This window comes from Leptonychotes weddellii, chromosome 6, assembly GCF_054177405.1.
Source record: "Leptonychotes weddellii isolate Sample4059 chromosome 6, ASM5417740v2, whole genome shotgun sequence".
Classification (NCBI taxonomy): domain Eukaryota; kingdom Metazoa; phylum Chordata; class Mammalia; order Carnivora; family Phocidae; genus Leptonychotes; species Leptonychotes weddellii.
Window position 1 is genome coordinate 69376774 of NC_138374.1, and position 14081 is coordinate 69390854.

General features: G+C 39.1%; 2 protein-coding genes and 1 long non-coding RNA gene across 5 annotated transcripts in view; 1 reads left to right on the forward strand and 2 right to left on the reverse strand.

The window, feature by feature from the left end:
• Positions 1-2928, reverse strand: part of LOC115942223 (uncharacterized) — an 11555-nt gene extending 8627 nt beyond the window's left edge. The window contains exon 1 of the long non-coding RNA XR_004076836.2: positions 2792-2928. This is a non-coding gene — a long non-coding RNA (uncharacterized LOC115942223). The remainder of the gene's footprint in view (positions 1-2791) is intronic.
• ZNF25 (zinc finger protein 25) overlaps positions 1-2987 on the forward strand; it is a 16313-nt gene extending 13326 nt beyond the window's left edge. For both annotated transcript variants that reach the window (XM_031031963.2, XM_081824366.1), the window contains exons 5-6: positions 879-942; positions 1384-2987. In XM_031031963.2, coding sequence (XP_030887823.2) covers positions 879-942; positions 1384-2434 — 1115 coding nt within the window. In that variant the 3' untranslated portion in view covers positions 2435-2987. The remainder of the gene's footprint in view (positions 1-878; positions 943-1383) is intronic.
• The window catches only part of LOC102748366 (uncharacterized), an 83226-nt gene that overhangs the window by 45735 nt on the left and 23410 nt on the right, over positions 1-14081 (reverse strand). The window lies entirely within an intron of this gene.

The window sequence follows — 14081 nt, forward strand, 5'->3', positions numbered from 1 at the left end:
CCACATCTTCTTTATCCATTCATCTGTCGATGGACATCTTGGCTCTTTCCACAGTTTGGCTATTGTGGACATTGCTGCTATAAACATCGGGGTGCAGGTACCCCTTCGGATCCCTACTTTTGTATCTTTGGGGTAAATACCCAGTAGGGCTTGCACTCTCTTTTTAATTATCTTTCCTTTAGGATCTATGTGTTCCTGGGTCTTCTGTCCCCGTGAAAATTAAGCCAGCTAGATGGACAGTGAGAGCCCCCAGTGTAGAACTATTCCCCCACACACGGGGAAACGGATGTTTTCAGAAAGTCACTTTAGTGTTGGCACCCAGATTGTCGTGTGCGGGTGTAGAAGAAATCAAGCAGAAGTTTACAGTCTGCTAAAATAACACAGCAAATTAGATTTGAGCTGACAAAGACCTGTTAGCTTTTCATCCAATTTCATCTTTCCCCTGATATTTTCAGTGAACACAGGTGTCTTCTAATTTTTCTTGTCACTCTACTTTACTGTTTCTTGTTTGTCATGGGCTTACAGCATTCTGAGTCCCTAAGTCTTGTTCAGCAGCACTCTGAATATCTTTTGTTCTCTGCTCCCTGTTCTTTTTTTTTTTTTTTCCTCCCCTTAACTTTTTCCTCCAAGTTTTTAAGGCCATATTTGTAAAGTGTCAGAAGTACTTGGATTTATAACCACGTTTCTTCCCTGGTCTGCTACTGCAGTTTTTAATGTTTATGTTTTTTCTAAACCAATGGGAGAGATGAAATTTTCATTTGCAAAGGAAATTTGCAGTTCCTTTATTTGGGGAGATTGCCTGAAGCCTAAGAATCAACCCTACAACCCTAATAATACATTAAGATTTATACGGTATTAAATTGTGGATTCCTTTGTAGAAGACCTCTGGAAAATTCATGACCTAGGAGCGAAATACCAGGAAAGCCGAGCTGAAAATTCAAGGCAAGTCCAAGATTTCGATTTTAAGATTAGAAGCCTTGTAGTCAGAAAGTATTGATGGGAGTACTGGAAGTGGGAAAACACTAGTTCATACTAAATGTGAGAAAACTAACACTGGAGTGAATTCCAAAGCATATAACCCAAATGGGAACGCACTCTTCCGTAATGGAGATCTTATTCAGGACCAGGAGATTCAAACTCTGAAGTTTCGTCTTTTAACTCTTCTGAGTTACACAGTAAGGGAGGCTTTGTAGATCTCAGGCATTTGAGAGACTCTGTGCATACACAGGGAAGGTTCCTTCTACCAAATGTCAAACCACAGTGTGTGTCAGAGAACGTAAGTGGAGAAACTGAATCTAATCAATATGGGAAAATCTCTGGAAGTTGGTTCTCAGCTAAGCTAGTGTACCTTAGACATTACTGAATTTGGAAATTTCTTTCTAGGAATGGAGAACTCACAAAACACCAGCAAACTCAAGCCAGAGAGAAAATCCATAAATGCAATGAATGTGGAAAGTCCTTCTGCCAGAAGTCTGTTCTCGTAATACATCAGCATATTCATTCAAAGGACAAACCCAGGGAATGTGGAGAATCTGGCTCTAGAAATGGAGACCGCACAGTACAACAGAAAGCCCACACCAGAGAGAAAACCTATGAATGTAAAGAATGTAAGAAAACTTTCTATCACCTGTCATCTCTTAGTAGACATTTGAGGACTCACGCAGGGGAGAAACCCTACGAATGTAATCAGTGTGAGAAATCCTTCTACCAGAAGCCACACCTTGTAGAACATCAGAAAACACACACAGGAGAGAAACCCTTTGAGTGTAGTGAATGTGGGAAGTTCTTCTATGTTAAGGCATACCTCATGGTACATCAGAAAACACACACAGGGGAGAAACCGTATGAATGTAAGGAATGTAGGAAATCCTTTTCCCAGAAATCACACCTCACAGTACATCAGAGAACACATACAGGGGAGAAACCTTATAAATGTAAGGAATGTGGGAAATTCTTTTCTAGAAATTCACACCTCAAAACTCATCAGAGAACTCACACAGGAGAGAAACCCTATGAATGTAAGGAATGTGGGAAATGCTTCTACCAGAAGTCAGCTCTCACAGTACATCAGCGAACTCACACAGGGGAGAAACCCTTTGAATGTAATAAATGTGGAAAAAACTTTTACTATAAATCAGACCTCACTAAACATCAGAGAAAACACACAGGGGAGAAGCCCTATGAATGTCATGAATGTGGTAAATCTTTCTCTGTGAATTCAGTCCTCAGATTACATCAAAGGACGCACACAGGAGAGAAACCCTATGAATGTAAGGAATGTGGGAAATCCTTCTCTCAGAAGTCACATTTTATCATACATCAGAGAAAACACACAGGGGAGAAACCCTATGAATGTCAGGAGTGTAGGAAAACTTTTATTCAGAAATCAAAACTTACTGCACATCAGAAGACACACACAGAGGGAAAAAGCTGATAAATACTATGAATTGGGAACTTATTTTGGAATTCATCCTTCAGAATAATTGGATAATTCACACAAGACAAAAAACTTAGGAATATCAATCTCAGAAAATTTCAGTCAGTCTTTCTTGACAGAAAAGGAAATATACAGAAATTCTTTAAATCTATGAGGGAGAGCTTTTATACCATATGTCAGACTTAATTAAGTATCAGACAACCTAGAAATTGTAAAACATGAGGGACACCGTTGTTTTAGAAGTCATACTAGATCGCACAACATAGAAATCATATGAGAGAAATCCTATAAAAACAAATGAATGTCAGGAAATTTTCTGTCAGGGCAGCCATCACTAGATATCTAAAAGCTTACCTGAGTGAGAAGCTCCTATCAGTATCCTTCCCGAGCATTCAGAGACCTTTGACACCAGGTGGACTTGGAGCACTCGAAGGTGTAACTGCACAGACTGCAACAGATACAGAAGCCTTTATCGGGAAGTGATGTTTCAGTGAACCTCAGATCTGTGATGCTGGGATAGAACCTTTGCAGACATTTCAAATATGTGAAAGTTCCTTGACAAAAATTCAAAGAGAATCTGTACTGAGTGAGGGTAACAGTTACACCAGAAGTCATGTTGCAGCAGTTGGATTCTGAGGGGTTTTCTTTGTTTTTTGGGTTTTGTTTTTAAGAAACCTATCAATGTCTAGATATTTGAAGCTTTTTAAAAAGCACAAACACATTGAAAAAACCAGATGATATCCTTACACACGTGAAGAATCCTTTAGTATGTAGAACTAATGTGTGTCAGCGCGCTACAAGACAGGTTGTGGATGTTTATGTGCACGTGGATCCCATCCATAATTGTACATAGGGAAATATGTAGCCTTGGTTCAGGAGTTTTCACGTATGTGAAGATATTTCACGTTATGTCTCGGCATCGATTCCTGTTGTTACTCTAATGTGTATTTTAAATGTAATATTCTTTTAAAATTTAATGCATCTTTTTCTATTTCCTTGCATTTTTAAATGAATACAGACATTACTGAACCAATCCTTCAGAAAGGTCAGCTGAGTCTTACATTAGGGACACATTTATTCGTAAGAAAAGACTGAAATTATTTTTGAAAACACTTAAAACATAACACTACGTAAAGAAGTAGTATTTATCTTACTGTTGATGTTTTAGCAGGGGGCAGAGCTATCTGCCTTAGAATTTTGTATGAGTGTCTTAAGAATGTTCTTCACTGCCTTTTTCTTCATAGCAGAAGCAACATGGTAGTGGTTAAGAGATGTGGACCCTGGACTCTTACTGCCGTGGCTCAAATTCCAGCATGGGGCATGCCACTTAACCTCTCTGTGCCTCTGTTTCCTTTTCTATAAACGAGAAGTGATAATGGTAGGATTGCTTTGACATAGAAATGAGTTAATATTTTTAGAGCACTTAGAATAGTGTCTGAGACACAAGAAAAGCATATGTTAGATACTATTATCATTATAATTTGTATTTCTTGAATTATGCTGGAAAAAAAGTTGGCTACCAACATTCACCACTCACTTTATTGCTGTAGTGCCTTGGTTTGGCTTGGTTGTGCATTTTCCAACAAAGGATTCAGATATTCAGATGTGACCCAAAGCCCGTGTTTGTATCCTACAAGCCAAGAATGGTTTTGCATTTCTAAGTGGGTGGAAAAAAATAAGGAATATTTTGCAACACGTGAAAAGTATATTCAAATTTCAGTGTCCACAAATAAAGTTTTATTAGAACACTAATAAAAACCATTTGTCTCTGTTTTGCCTGAGGCTGCCTTTAGCACTACAAGAACAGAGTTGAGTAGTTCTGACAGAGACCGTATGGCTCAACAGAGCCTGCGACAGTTACTATCTGGCACTTTACAAAGTTAAGTTTTTCTGTTACTTAGAGCTGAAAACACCATAATCAATGTATATGATGTACTTTTATATATATTATGTGTTTCAGAAATGATGCATACAGCAATTTGTGGGTGGGTGGTTTTCTGCCGTGTATTTATTTTGTATATTGTATTTATATGTTAAAAGCCTAAGCATTAGAATTTTTTCAAATACATGTGTTTTATTTGTTGAACTGTCATAAAATCAAAACATTTTCTGATGGAATGTAGCAGTACATGTATAAAATAAACATTGTCTAAATTAAATCAAATTGTCAATTGGTCCCTACTTAAAAATACTCCCTTATTTTCTTCCAAGTCAATGGCCAGTGTTCCCTATATCATTTTATAATTTTCTCACTATACCATGACCATCTCTGTCATACTTAACTAGCATAATCTAATAACAAAAACCTTACAATGCCCAACTCCACCAGCTACGTTACTAGTAATCTACACTCCTAGTATTACTACAGTACCAGTAGAATTATTTTATTGCCTAAACTTCATGATTGTGAAATGCTGCTCCGATCTAAATCCTGCCACTTGCCCGCCCCTTCCAAATGATGACTTTCGTGATGCTCAATTTTTTTTTTTTTAAAGATTTTATTTATTTATTTGAGACAGAGAGAATGAGAGAGAGAGAGCACATGAGAGGGGGGAGGGTCAGAGGGAGAAGCAGGCTCCCTGCCGAGCAGGGAGCCCGATGCGGGACTTGATCCAGGGACTCCAGGATCATGACCTGAGCCAAAAGCAGTCGCTTAACCACCTGAGCCACCCAGGCGCCCATGTGATGCTCAATTTCTTAAACATGCCTTGATTTGTCTGCTGTTTACCACCAATGAACACCTACTGTGATATTTAGTAATTGCTTTGCTACCTATATAACTTCTAAATACTCAAACACAATAAATATTGTTACAATACTCTACCCAACACTGACATGAGCATGCCATCTTGATGATAGCTATGCTTTCAGAGTAGTTCTTTATTTCAACCTGCTGCGAAAGCAAATGTTTCCTAGTTTCCCCTGGCTTCTCAATCAAAAGTTAAATAAAAATTACTGCTTTTTGAGGAAAATCCAGTAACTCTGGATTTTGAATAATACAGAATAATGTCTGTACTAATGAAAAGACTTTAAAGATACTCTGAGAATAAAATATTCCTGACCTTCAAAGTCAAGAAGGATGGAGGGAGACTGACTGCCTCTTGGCCAGAGTTTTAAGTCATGAATTAGTAACCATAAGAATCGAAAGATCAGAGACAATCACCAGATCAACTGATGGGTGTTTCATCAGATGCACACATGCTTAAGAGGGCCAGCCAGCCTGATAGTTCCACATTTCTGAAGGCCAATCAGCAACAGCATTCACTATGACCATGTTCTGGAAAGTCAGAAAGTCAGCTACAGCCTCATTCCAGTGACCAAACTTTTTTGTTTTTTTTAAAGATTTTATTTATTTATTTGAGAGAGAGAGAATGAGAGAGAGCACATGAGAGGGGGGAGGGTCAGAGGGAGAAGCAGACTCCCTGCCGAGCAGGGAGCCCGATGCGGGACTCGATCCCGGGACTCCAGAATCATGACCTGAGCCGAAGGCAGTCGCTTAACCAACTGAGCCACCCAGGTGCCCAGTGACCAAACTTTTACAACGGAAAGCCAGTCAGTCCCTCAACATTCCTGTTTTTGCAAGCCCACCAATCCCTGAATCTATTTCCCAAACTTGTATCACTTCTTACTTTCCTGGACTGATTTATAAGTATAGCCCTCCTTTGGTTAGTATGATGGTCAAAGGAAAACAGTATCAATTCCTTCTCTTATTCCATTCTAAAAAGCTATTCTTTTTTTTCTCCTCCTCTTAAGTCTGCACTGGCCTTGTGACTTGCTTCAGCTTAGTAGAATATGGCAGAAGTTCCAGGCCAACACTTTAGGAAGTGTGGCAGTTTCCACTTTCCTTCTTGAAGCTAATCATCATGCAGAAAGTTCAACTAGTGTGAAATTACCAAGCTGTGAAGAAACTCAAGCTATGAGGAGAAAGCCCCATATAATTCCAGACATGTGAGCAAAGTTTCTTTAGACCTTCTGAGCCAGCCCCATCACTGGCTGAATTTAGCCAGCCAAACAAGACTTCAGCCAATGCCATGTGCAGCAGAGAAACCACCCACTCTACAAGAAATAATCAAGAAATAATCATGTTAAACCATTAAGTTTTGGGTGTTTTTGTTACACAGTAATAGATAACTGAAACAGAAAGCGAGCCATAAATTAAGCTTTAGATATTGATTAGTCTCTTCTTTCTCAAAAAGTTGTGCAGCATACGAAGCCCTTAGAAGTTTGCCACATTAATAACACTACAATGACCATTGTTTAATCTGATGTCAAAAAAGGCTTTACCCACATACAACAATCTACCCCCATGAAAGAGAGCAATCCTAGCTCAACTACACTGTCTCGTGCTGCCACCCCAATTACAGCTGTATACTGGAAATTAAAAAGACTAAACTCCAATGATGGGGAAATTGTCCAGACATTTTTTCACAGTAATGGTTCTATTTAAGAGAATAGAGAATAGGTCCCCTTCAACAAGTGACCAGATCTTGCTTTATCTATGAAGTTCTGATTTGGCTTCGGACCCTCCCTCATGGAGCATTATAGCTCTGGGCCAAAGAGGTGTTTTGGGTTGTCTGGTTGATATAGGGCAGGGCAAGTACTGGGTTGCTGTGAGAGAGTTAGAGGAGGAGGTTGGGGCTGGGACTAGTTGGTTTACATTTGAAAGGTGAGCTCCAGGATCAGCCCTTTGCCAACTCTAAGAGAGGAAGGCTCTCCCTGGCCAGCAAGCTTTTTAAAGTTGCCAAACATAAAACACAGAAAAAACATGATTAATACACGATGCTTTCAGAAAAGCTCAATATTCCTTAGCCTAAGGTCCTATGACTACTCCTCATGATAATGGCAATGTGATCTATACTTTTAAAATCCCTATAAACTCTCATGAAATTGTTACTAAATGACCTGAGAAATAGCTTGAATTTTCCCCTCATAAATTGAGGTTATCAAACATCTAATGTCATGTAAACTGTATGCCTGAAAGGTAAGAACTGCATTTCCTAAAGTAAGGTCACCAGAAACACCTCTGCATATTCTATAATGAGATTATATATGTTAAAACAGACACCAATCAATGTCAGTCTTAAAGTCACATTGAAAAGGATCATTTCCTGTATTTATATGCTTAATAATAAATGCTACAAGAATAAAACCATGGATAAAAATTACTGATCCATTTATTTCTGCCTTTGGAACAAATGGACAAAACAGCTTAAGTTGTAAAGGCCCCACAGACTAAAATACATCCATTCATTGGAGTAATACCAAGAAATAACATTGATGTTGAAATATTGCACAGAAAGACAGAATCTTTATATATGTCTGATTCCCAGGTGCTAAACCACTGCTACACAGCCAGGATGCTCAGCCAACAGTAAATGGTGATTCTGCACTAAAGAGATTAAGGGCTTCATGGTCAAAACCGTTTTGACCAAAATGAGGGAAACGGAGAAACTCTAGTGAGGCAAATGGTACAGATCTAACTAATGTGGAGGTGCTAGGAGAAGAACACTGACACTGTGTAAGAGGCAACCTGTGAATAATACTTAAGAGTTAAACTCTCACTCTTTTTCAGAGAATCCATAAAAATTAGTATTTTCTTGGATGTCCTGGGTAGGCTACTTAAACGTAGACTTCCCAGAATGATTTCTGTTAGCTGCCAAACTACTAAATTTACCTAAAAAAAAACAGAAGAGTTAAGATTCACTGTTCTCATTGTATCTCATTTCCCATTTATCCTCATAAATGAATCCTATATTTTAGCACAACTATGTGGTATGAGTAAATTTGTGTACAGAATAGCTCTTAATTAGCTTTTTGATGGAATATGGACTCCCTAATTATAGACATCTGTTCAGAGGTTCCAACACCATAAGCAACATCTCACCATCTCATCTCATCCCATCATTCCCTTGGCTTGAAATTCTCTCTTTCCCTCCAACTCTCATCACACCCTGGGGGGAGTCCTTGCAAGACTGTGTGACCAGCCCATCTCACATGTGTGTGACAAGACTGGCCTCAGCTTTCCACATAGTGCCTGCCAATCTATTTCATCCTAGAATCCTCCTTAGGAGAGCTTAAGATTGACCAAAATCTCCCCCTGAAGAGGCAGAGAGCAGCCAGAGGTGGTGGCTGATACCAGTACCTCAGACCGTCCCTGCCTCTTCTAGGAGCAGAATGTTCATACCATGAAACTAGAGAGCTGCCGTTTCTGGAAACCTCCATGACATGTGCCCTCGGTGTCAACAGTCCAATTCCCAGAAAAGCACTAGGGCCAGGAGAGGTGCAAGGTTCTGTGCTACAGATAACCTTTTCAGGGTATTGGAAGCCTGGTCATTTAAAAAAAAATTTTTTCCCCATAAAACAGAAAAGAATGGAGGATAACATGAACACCTATCCCCGTTAACAAGTAAAAGATTACAAAAATCAAAGCCATGGGTATCTTTGCAAAATCATTCCCCAAACTACAACCTTTCCACTCTGAACTATTCTAAACTTGTTTATCTTCTCTATTTACTTATACTCTTACTTTACATCTAGAGTTTCTATCTAGAAATAATAGATATTATTTGCTTTGCAAGTTTTCTATCAGTGTGGTAACATGTAAGCTCTTCTGAAACTTGCTATTCAATTCTATGGTTTTGGATTTATCCATATTGATCTATGTATATAGCTCAAGTTGAATATTTAAACTATTATATAATATACTTTATAAAACTACAAGAACCGTTTCAGTTGTTGAACATTTAGTTTCCAATTTTTTATTATTAGTGAAATGTAATTTCACTATATGAAATAAGAGAATTCACTATTATAAATACAATTACTGCCCATACTTTTGCCACTGAGTTAAGAATTTCTTTATAGAGTGTTTTAAACATTTAAAAAAAAACTTCCACACTATAAGAAATAATTTATTATACTTCATGACCAACACACCCACAAAAACATATTAATTCATTCACAAAACTTTATTAAGTACCTACCATTTATCAGGAACTATTTTAGGCATTTTGGAAATAGTAGTGAATAAAAACAGCTCTACCTTAGTAACACTTGTATTGTGGTGGGCAGGGTATTGGGGGAGGAACAGAGTTTAGGAAATATAAAAAAGTTACATATATAGTACACAAGATGGCCAGTGTTGTTTTAAAAAAGAAAAAAGGATAGCGAATTACAGAGAGGGAATTCAATCGTAAAAGGGGGTCAGAGAAGGTCTGAGAAAAAGGAGAGTCCAGCAAATAGCTGAAGAATGAGGAAGTGAACTTTGTGGATATATGTGGGAATATGTGATATGTGAATATATGATAAATGCAGTATACATAATTATATATTTATATATGTATTAACGAATGTATGCGTATCAACTTGAAACACGTTTGCATGAAACAATATCATTTCTACCCATGATGTTATTTTATAATCAATTCTATTTTACCCTTTTACTTATTGATATGAGCACTTACTAAGTCTTGGACACATTATGGGAGTTTCTCTAAAGTTTTTTTTCTATTTTTTTTTGAACTTCGGTTCCCTTTAAGCAATGCAGTATTCTCCAACAGCAATAAGAACTTAAATGTGGTCATACCTTCAACAATGCTTAAACACTTATTATGTACCAGGCACTATTCTCGGCATGGGGTTTACAGCAGTGAACAGAAGAAAACTCCATGCGCTCACAGAGTTCACAGAGGTTTAATTCTAGTTGGGGAAGACAGGATAAGTAGGGGGTCAAAAAGTAAGATACTTGTTATGGCAGACTGTGGTAAGTTCGAGGATAGAAAACTAAGAAAGCAAGCTAGAGAATTGATGGAGGGGGCTGGTCAACGAAGTCCTCAAATGACACTATACTTGAGAAAACACTGTAAGGATATAATCGGATGAGGCACGTCGCTATCTAGAGTAAAAGCATGAAAGACGAGAAAAAAAAATATTTATAGTATACACAAATACAACTGAAGTATATCCTAAAAAAATTTCTGGAAAGATACCCTCACTATTTATAATGCACTGTTTTATATTCTATTTCAGCCTTGTATATGAACACGTTTTGCCCAAATCCACTGAAGGACAGCCTATTAATAGACGTCATCCTACAATTTTAAAACCAAAGCTCCAGGAGTTACAAAGAGGACTGGAATTGCTGGGTCACAGGGCTGGTCCTCTCAAAAGAGTCCATGCCAACTTTGTAGGGCCCAGAGGACACTAAAGTGGGAAGGAACATACCAGTGGCAGGAGCACAGGTACAACAGGCGAGCTTAGTGATGACCGTGCTCTGCAGGCCAAGACTAATGGTAGGAGACGCCGCTATGGAACTGTTCTCACAAAGGCCAAAGGAGATGATGGAATTCTGACACCGCAGAAGCCAGGTGGCAACACTAACAGTCAAAAGTAGAGCAAGTAGAGGGCCCCACCCCATGACCACATCTAATCCTAATTCATGCCCAAGGACCCCAACTCCTACTACCATCCTACTGGGAGGCTGGGTTTCAACAAATGAATTCTGGCGGGACACAAACATTCAGTCCGTAACTACTAGAAACCAAAAATGACCTCGTCTTGGATTTATAATGCACATACAACAACCATAACAAAAAGAACAGTGCCAGGCAGGAGGAAAATGGACTTTTACGGTTGCAAGATCTCGACATTTTACGTGAAATGGTACCTTATTAACTCCAACTAGAAGGTGAAAAGTTGAAGATGTATACTGAGGTAGTTGCTCTAGCAACTGCTATACATATAAAGCGAAGAGATATTGCTAAAAAGCCAACAGACCAATTAAAGTCGAATTCTAAAAATATTCAAATTCAACAGAAAAAGGGCAAGAAATCAGAGAACAAAAAAAGAGGGACCACACATAAATAGTGAAAGTATAGAACTAAATCCATCAATAGCTACATTAAATATTAAGGGAGGAAATGAGGTAGCTTTCGAGAAGGCCAAGTATGATTGTGAAAGGCATCTGCCTCATGGCAGTCATCTGCAGTCTCCAGGAAGGGGTAGGGTATTCTCTCTATTAAAGAGAAATGGCTGCTTCTGCCAGCCTAAACAGTTTCAAAGAATCTCTGCGCTCAAGAGTCTTGGGTGAACAGCTGCGAATGTCCCCATTCTACATCTCAATTTTCCACTCCTGTTTCGCACAAGACGTCTGGGACACCTGCACCGTTGCCATCTCCTGCCACCCTGAAGTTAAACCTCGGGCATGACTTAACAGGACACAGCCTCACTTCTCAGGACACAGGAATCTGTGAATATCCTTCACTGTGCCCTGTGTTGACAGCTACCTTGAACCTGTGTCTTCGAGGCTTCTAAGGCAGAGAAGTCACTAACTCCACAACTCACTTCTCACAACTTCATAAACTTATCATTGCCCCATCCTGTTCAAAGTGCTACAGCTACTGCACAGGACAAATCTACCCGTCCTCTCCCTCATCTACCACACGGGAGAATCCTTCTATTACAGGACGACGATGGTTATCCTCACACTATCGGCAACGTGGCCTTCACTGAAATGTAACCAATAAGCGATCAAGTTTTAGATTCCAAAACTCAAGTTCTCATTTCAAGGACCACTTCTGGCACCAACAGGACTACGGTGGGTTTGCACAAAAGCAGAGACAGACAAGGAATTAGGCACAGATAGTTTATTTTGGAGGTCACCTCGAGAAAACAGAGAGGGAAAGCAGAGAGTTGGACGGTTAAGGAGGGGAAGTTAATAAAGTGCCCCTGGAGAGAACAGTGTCTAACACCACCGTGGACTCTGAATCACTCCAAAGGATGCGCCTCAGAATAGACCCTGTTGAGGGATGAGCGGGGCAAAATTAACATTCAGGGTATTTTTTTTGGTACCATCTTCTTACTGTTTGCTCATAGTCCACTGGTAGTGATGTTTTATCACTGAATGAAATATGGGAAATTACTACCTATGCTCTTTACAGGTCCTATTTTGAAATATAATTGTCTTTAGTATTTTCATCTATATAGAGTATCACATCAGGTGGTGTTATGTTTCTTTTTGCTTCCAATATGAAATAATTTAAGAAGCTTATGAAAATAGTTTTATACTTACCCATATTTTTACCCATTTCCTTCTTTCTTTTCTGAATTTCCAAGACTCCTTCTGTTATCATTTTCTTGAAAAACTTCTTTTAGCCACTGTCTGAAGGTGGGTCACCCTGCAACACATTCTGTTTTCCTTTATCTGAGAAAATATTTCCCTTTTATTCCCAAAGGCTATTTTTACTATAGACTTCATAGTAGACAATTCTTTAATGGCTTGAACAATTTTATGCCATATACTTCTGGCCTCCAAGGTTTCAGGTGAGAAATCTCTTGCCATTTGTACTGGGTTCCCTAAACGTTAATACACAGTTTTTCTTGAACTTCTTTCATGATTTTTTCTGTTACTAGTTTTTAGGTTGATTAAAATGTGTCTCTGCATGGACTTGTATTAATTTATTCTCTTGTGGTTAACTTTCCTTCTTCAATCTGTATATTTATGATTTCTGCCAAGTTTGAGAGATTTTCAAATACAGGCATACCTTGTTTTATTGTGCTTTGCTTTACTGCACTTCAGAGATACTGCATTCATTACAAATTAAAGTTTTGTGGTGATCCTGGGTCCAGCAACTCTATTGGCACCATTTTTCCAAAAGCATTTGTTCACTTCGCGTCTCTTTGCCACGTTTTGGTAAGTCTCACAATACTTCAAACTTGATTTTCATTGTTATTATTTTTGTCATGGTGATGTAATCAGTCATCTTTGACGTTAGCATTTTAATTATTTGGGGGCACCAGAACTGTGCCCATCCAAGACAACAACCTTAATCATGAATGTGTGTGTGCTGACCGTTCCACTGACCAGTCATTCCGCCATCTCTCTTCCTCTCCACGGGCCTCCTTACTTCTTGAGACACGACAATGTTGAAATTCGGCCAGTTTATACCCTACAGTGTCAAGTGTTAAGTGAAAAGTCACATGTCTCAAATTAAATCAAAAGCTAGAAATGATTCAGCTGAGTGAAAAGGGCACACCAGAAGCCAACACAGGCCAAAAGCTAGGCCTCTTGTGGCAGTCAGCCAAGTTATGAATGCAAAAGAAAAGTTTTGGAAGGAAACTGAAAGTGCCACTCCAGTGAACACACAGATGATAAGAAGGCGAAACAGCCCTATTGCTGATATGGAGAACGTCTGTGTGGTCTGGATAGAAGGTCAAACCAGCCACATTCCCTTAAGCCAAAGACTACTCCAGAGAAAGGTCCCAACTCTCTTCAATTCTGTGAAGGTGGAGAAAGGCGAGGAAGCTGTGAAAGAAAAGCTGGAACCTCAGAGACGTTGGTTCGTGACTTAAGAAAAGAAGCTGTCTCCGTAACATCAAAGTGCCAGGCGAGGCAGCTGGTGCTGATGGAGAAGCTGCAGCAAGTTCTCCAGAAGACTGAGCTGAGATAATGCAGGAAGGTGGCAACACTGAATAACAGATTTCCAATGTAGACAAAGCAGCCTTCTATCGGAAGAAGATGCCATCTAGGACTTTCATAACTAGAGAGAAGTCAATGCCTGGCTTCAAATCTTCTAAAGACAGGCTGACTCAGTAAGGGCTGGTGACTTTAAACTGAAGCCAATGTTCATTTACCATTCCAAAAATC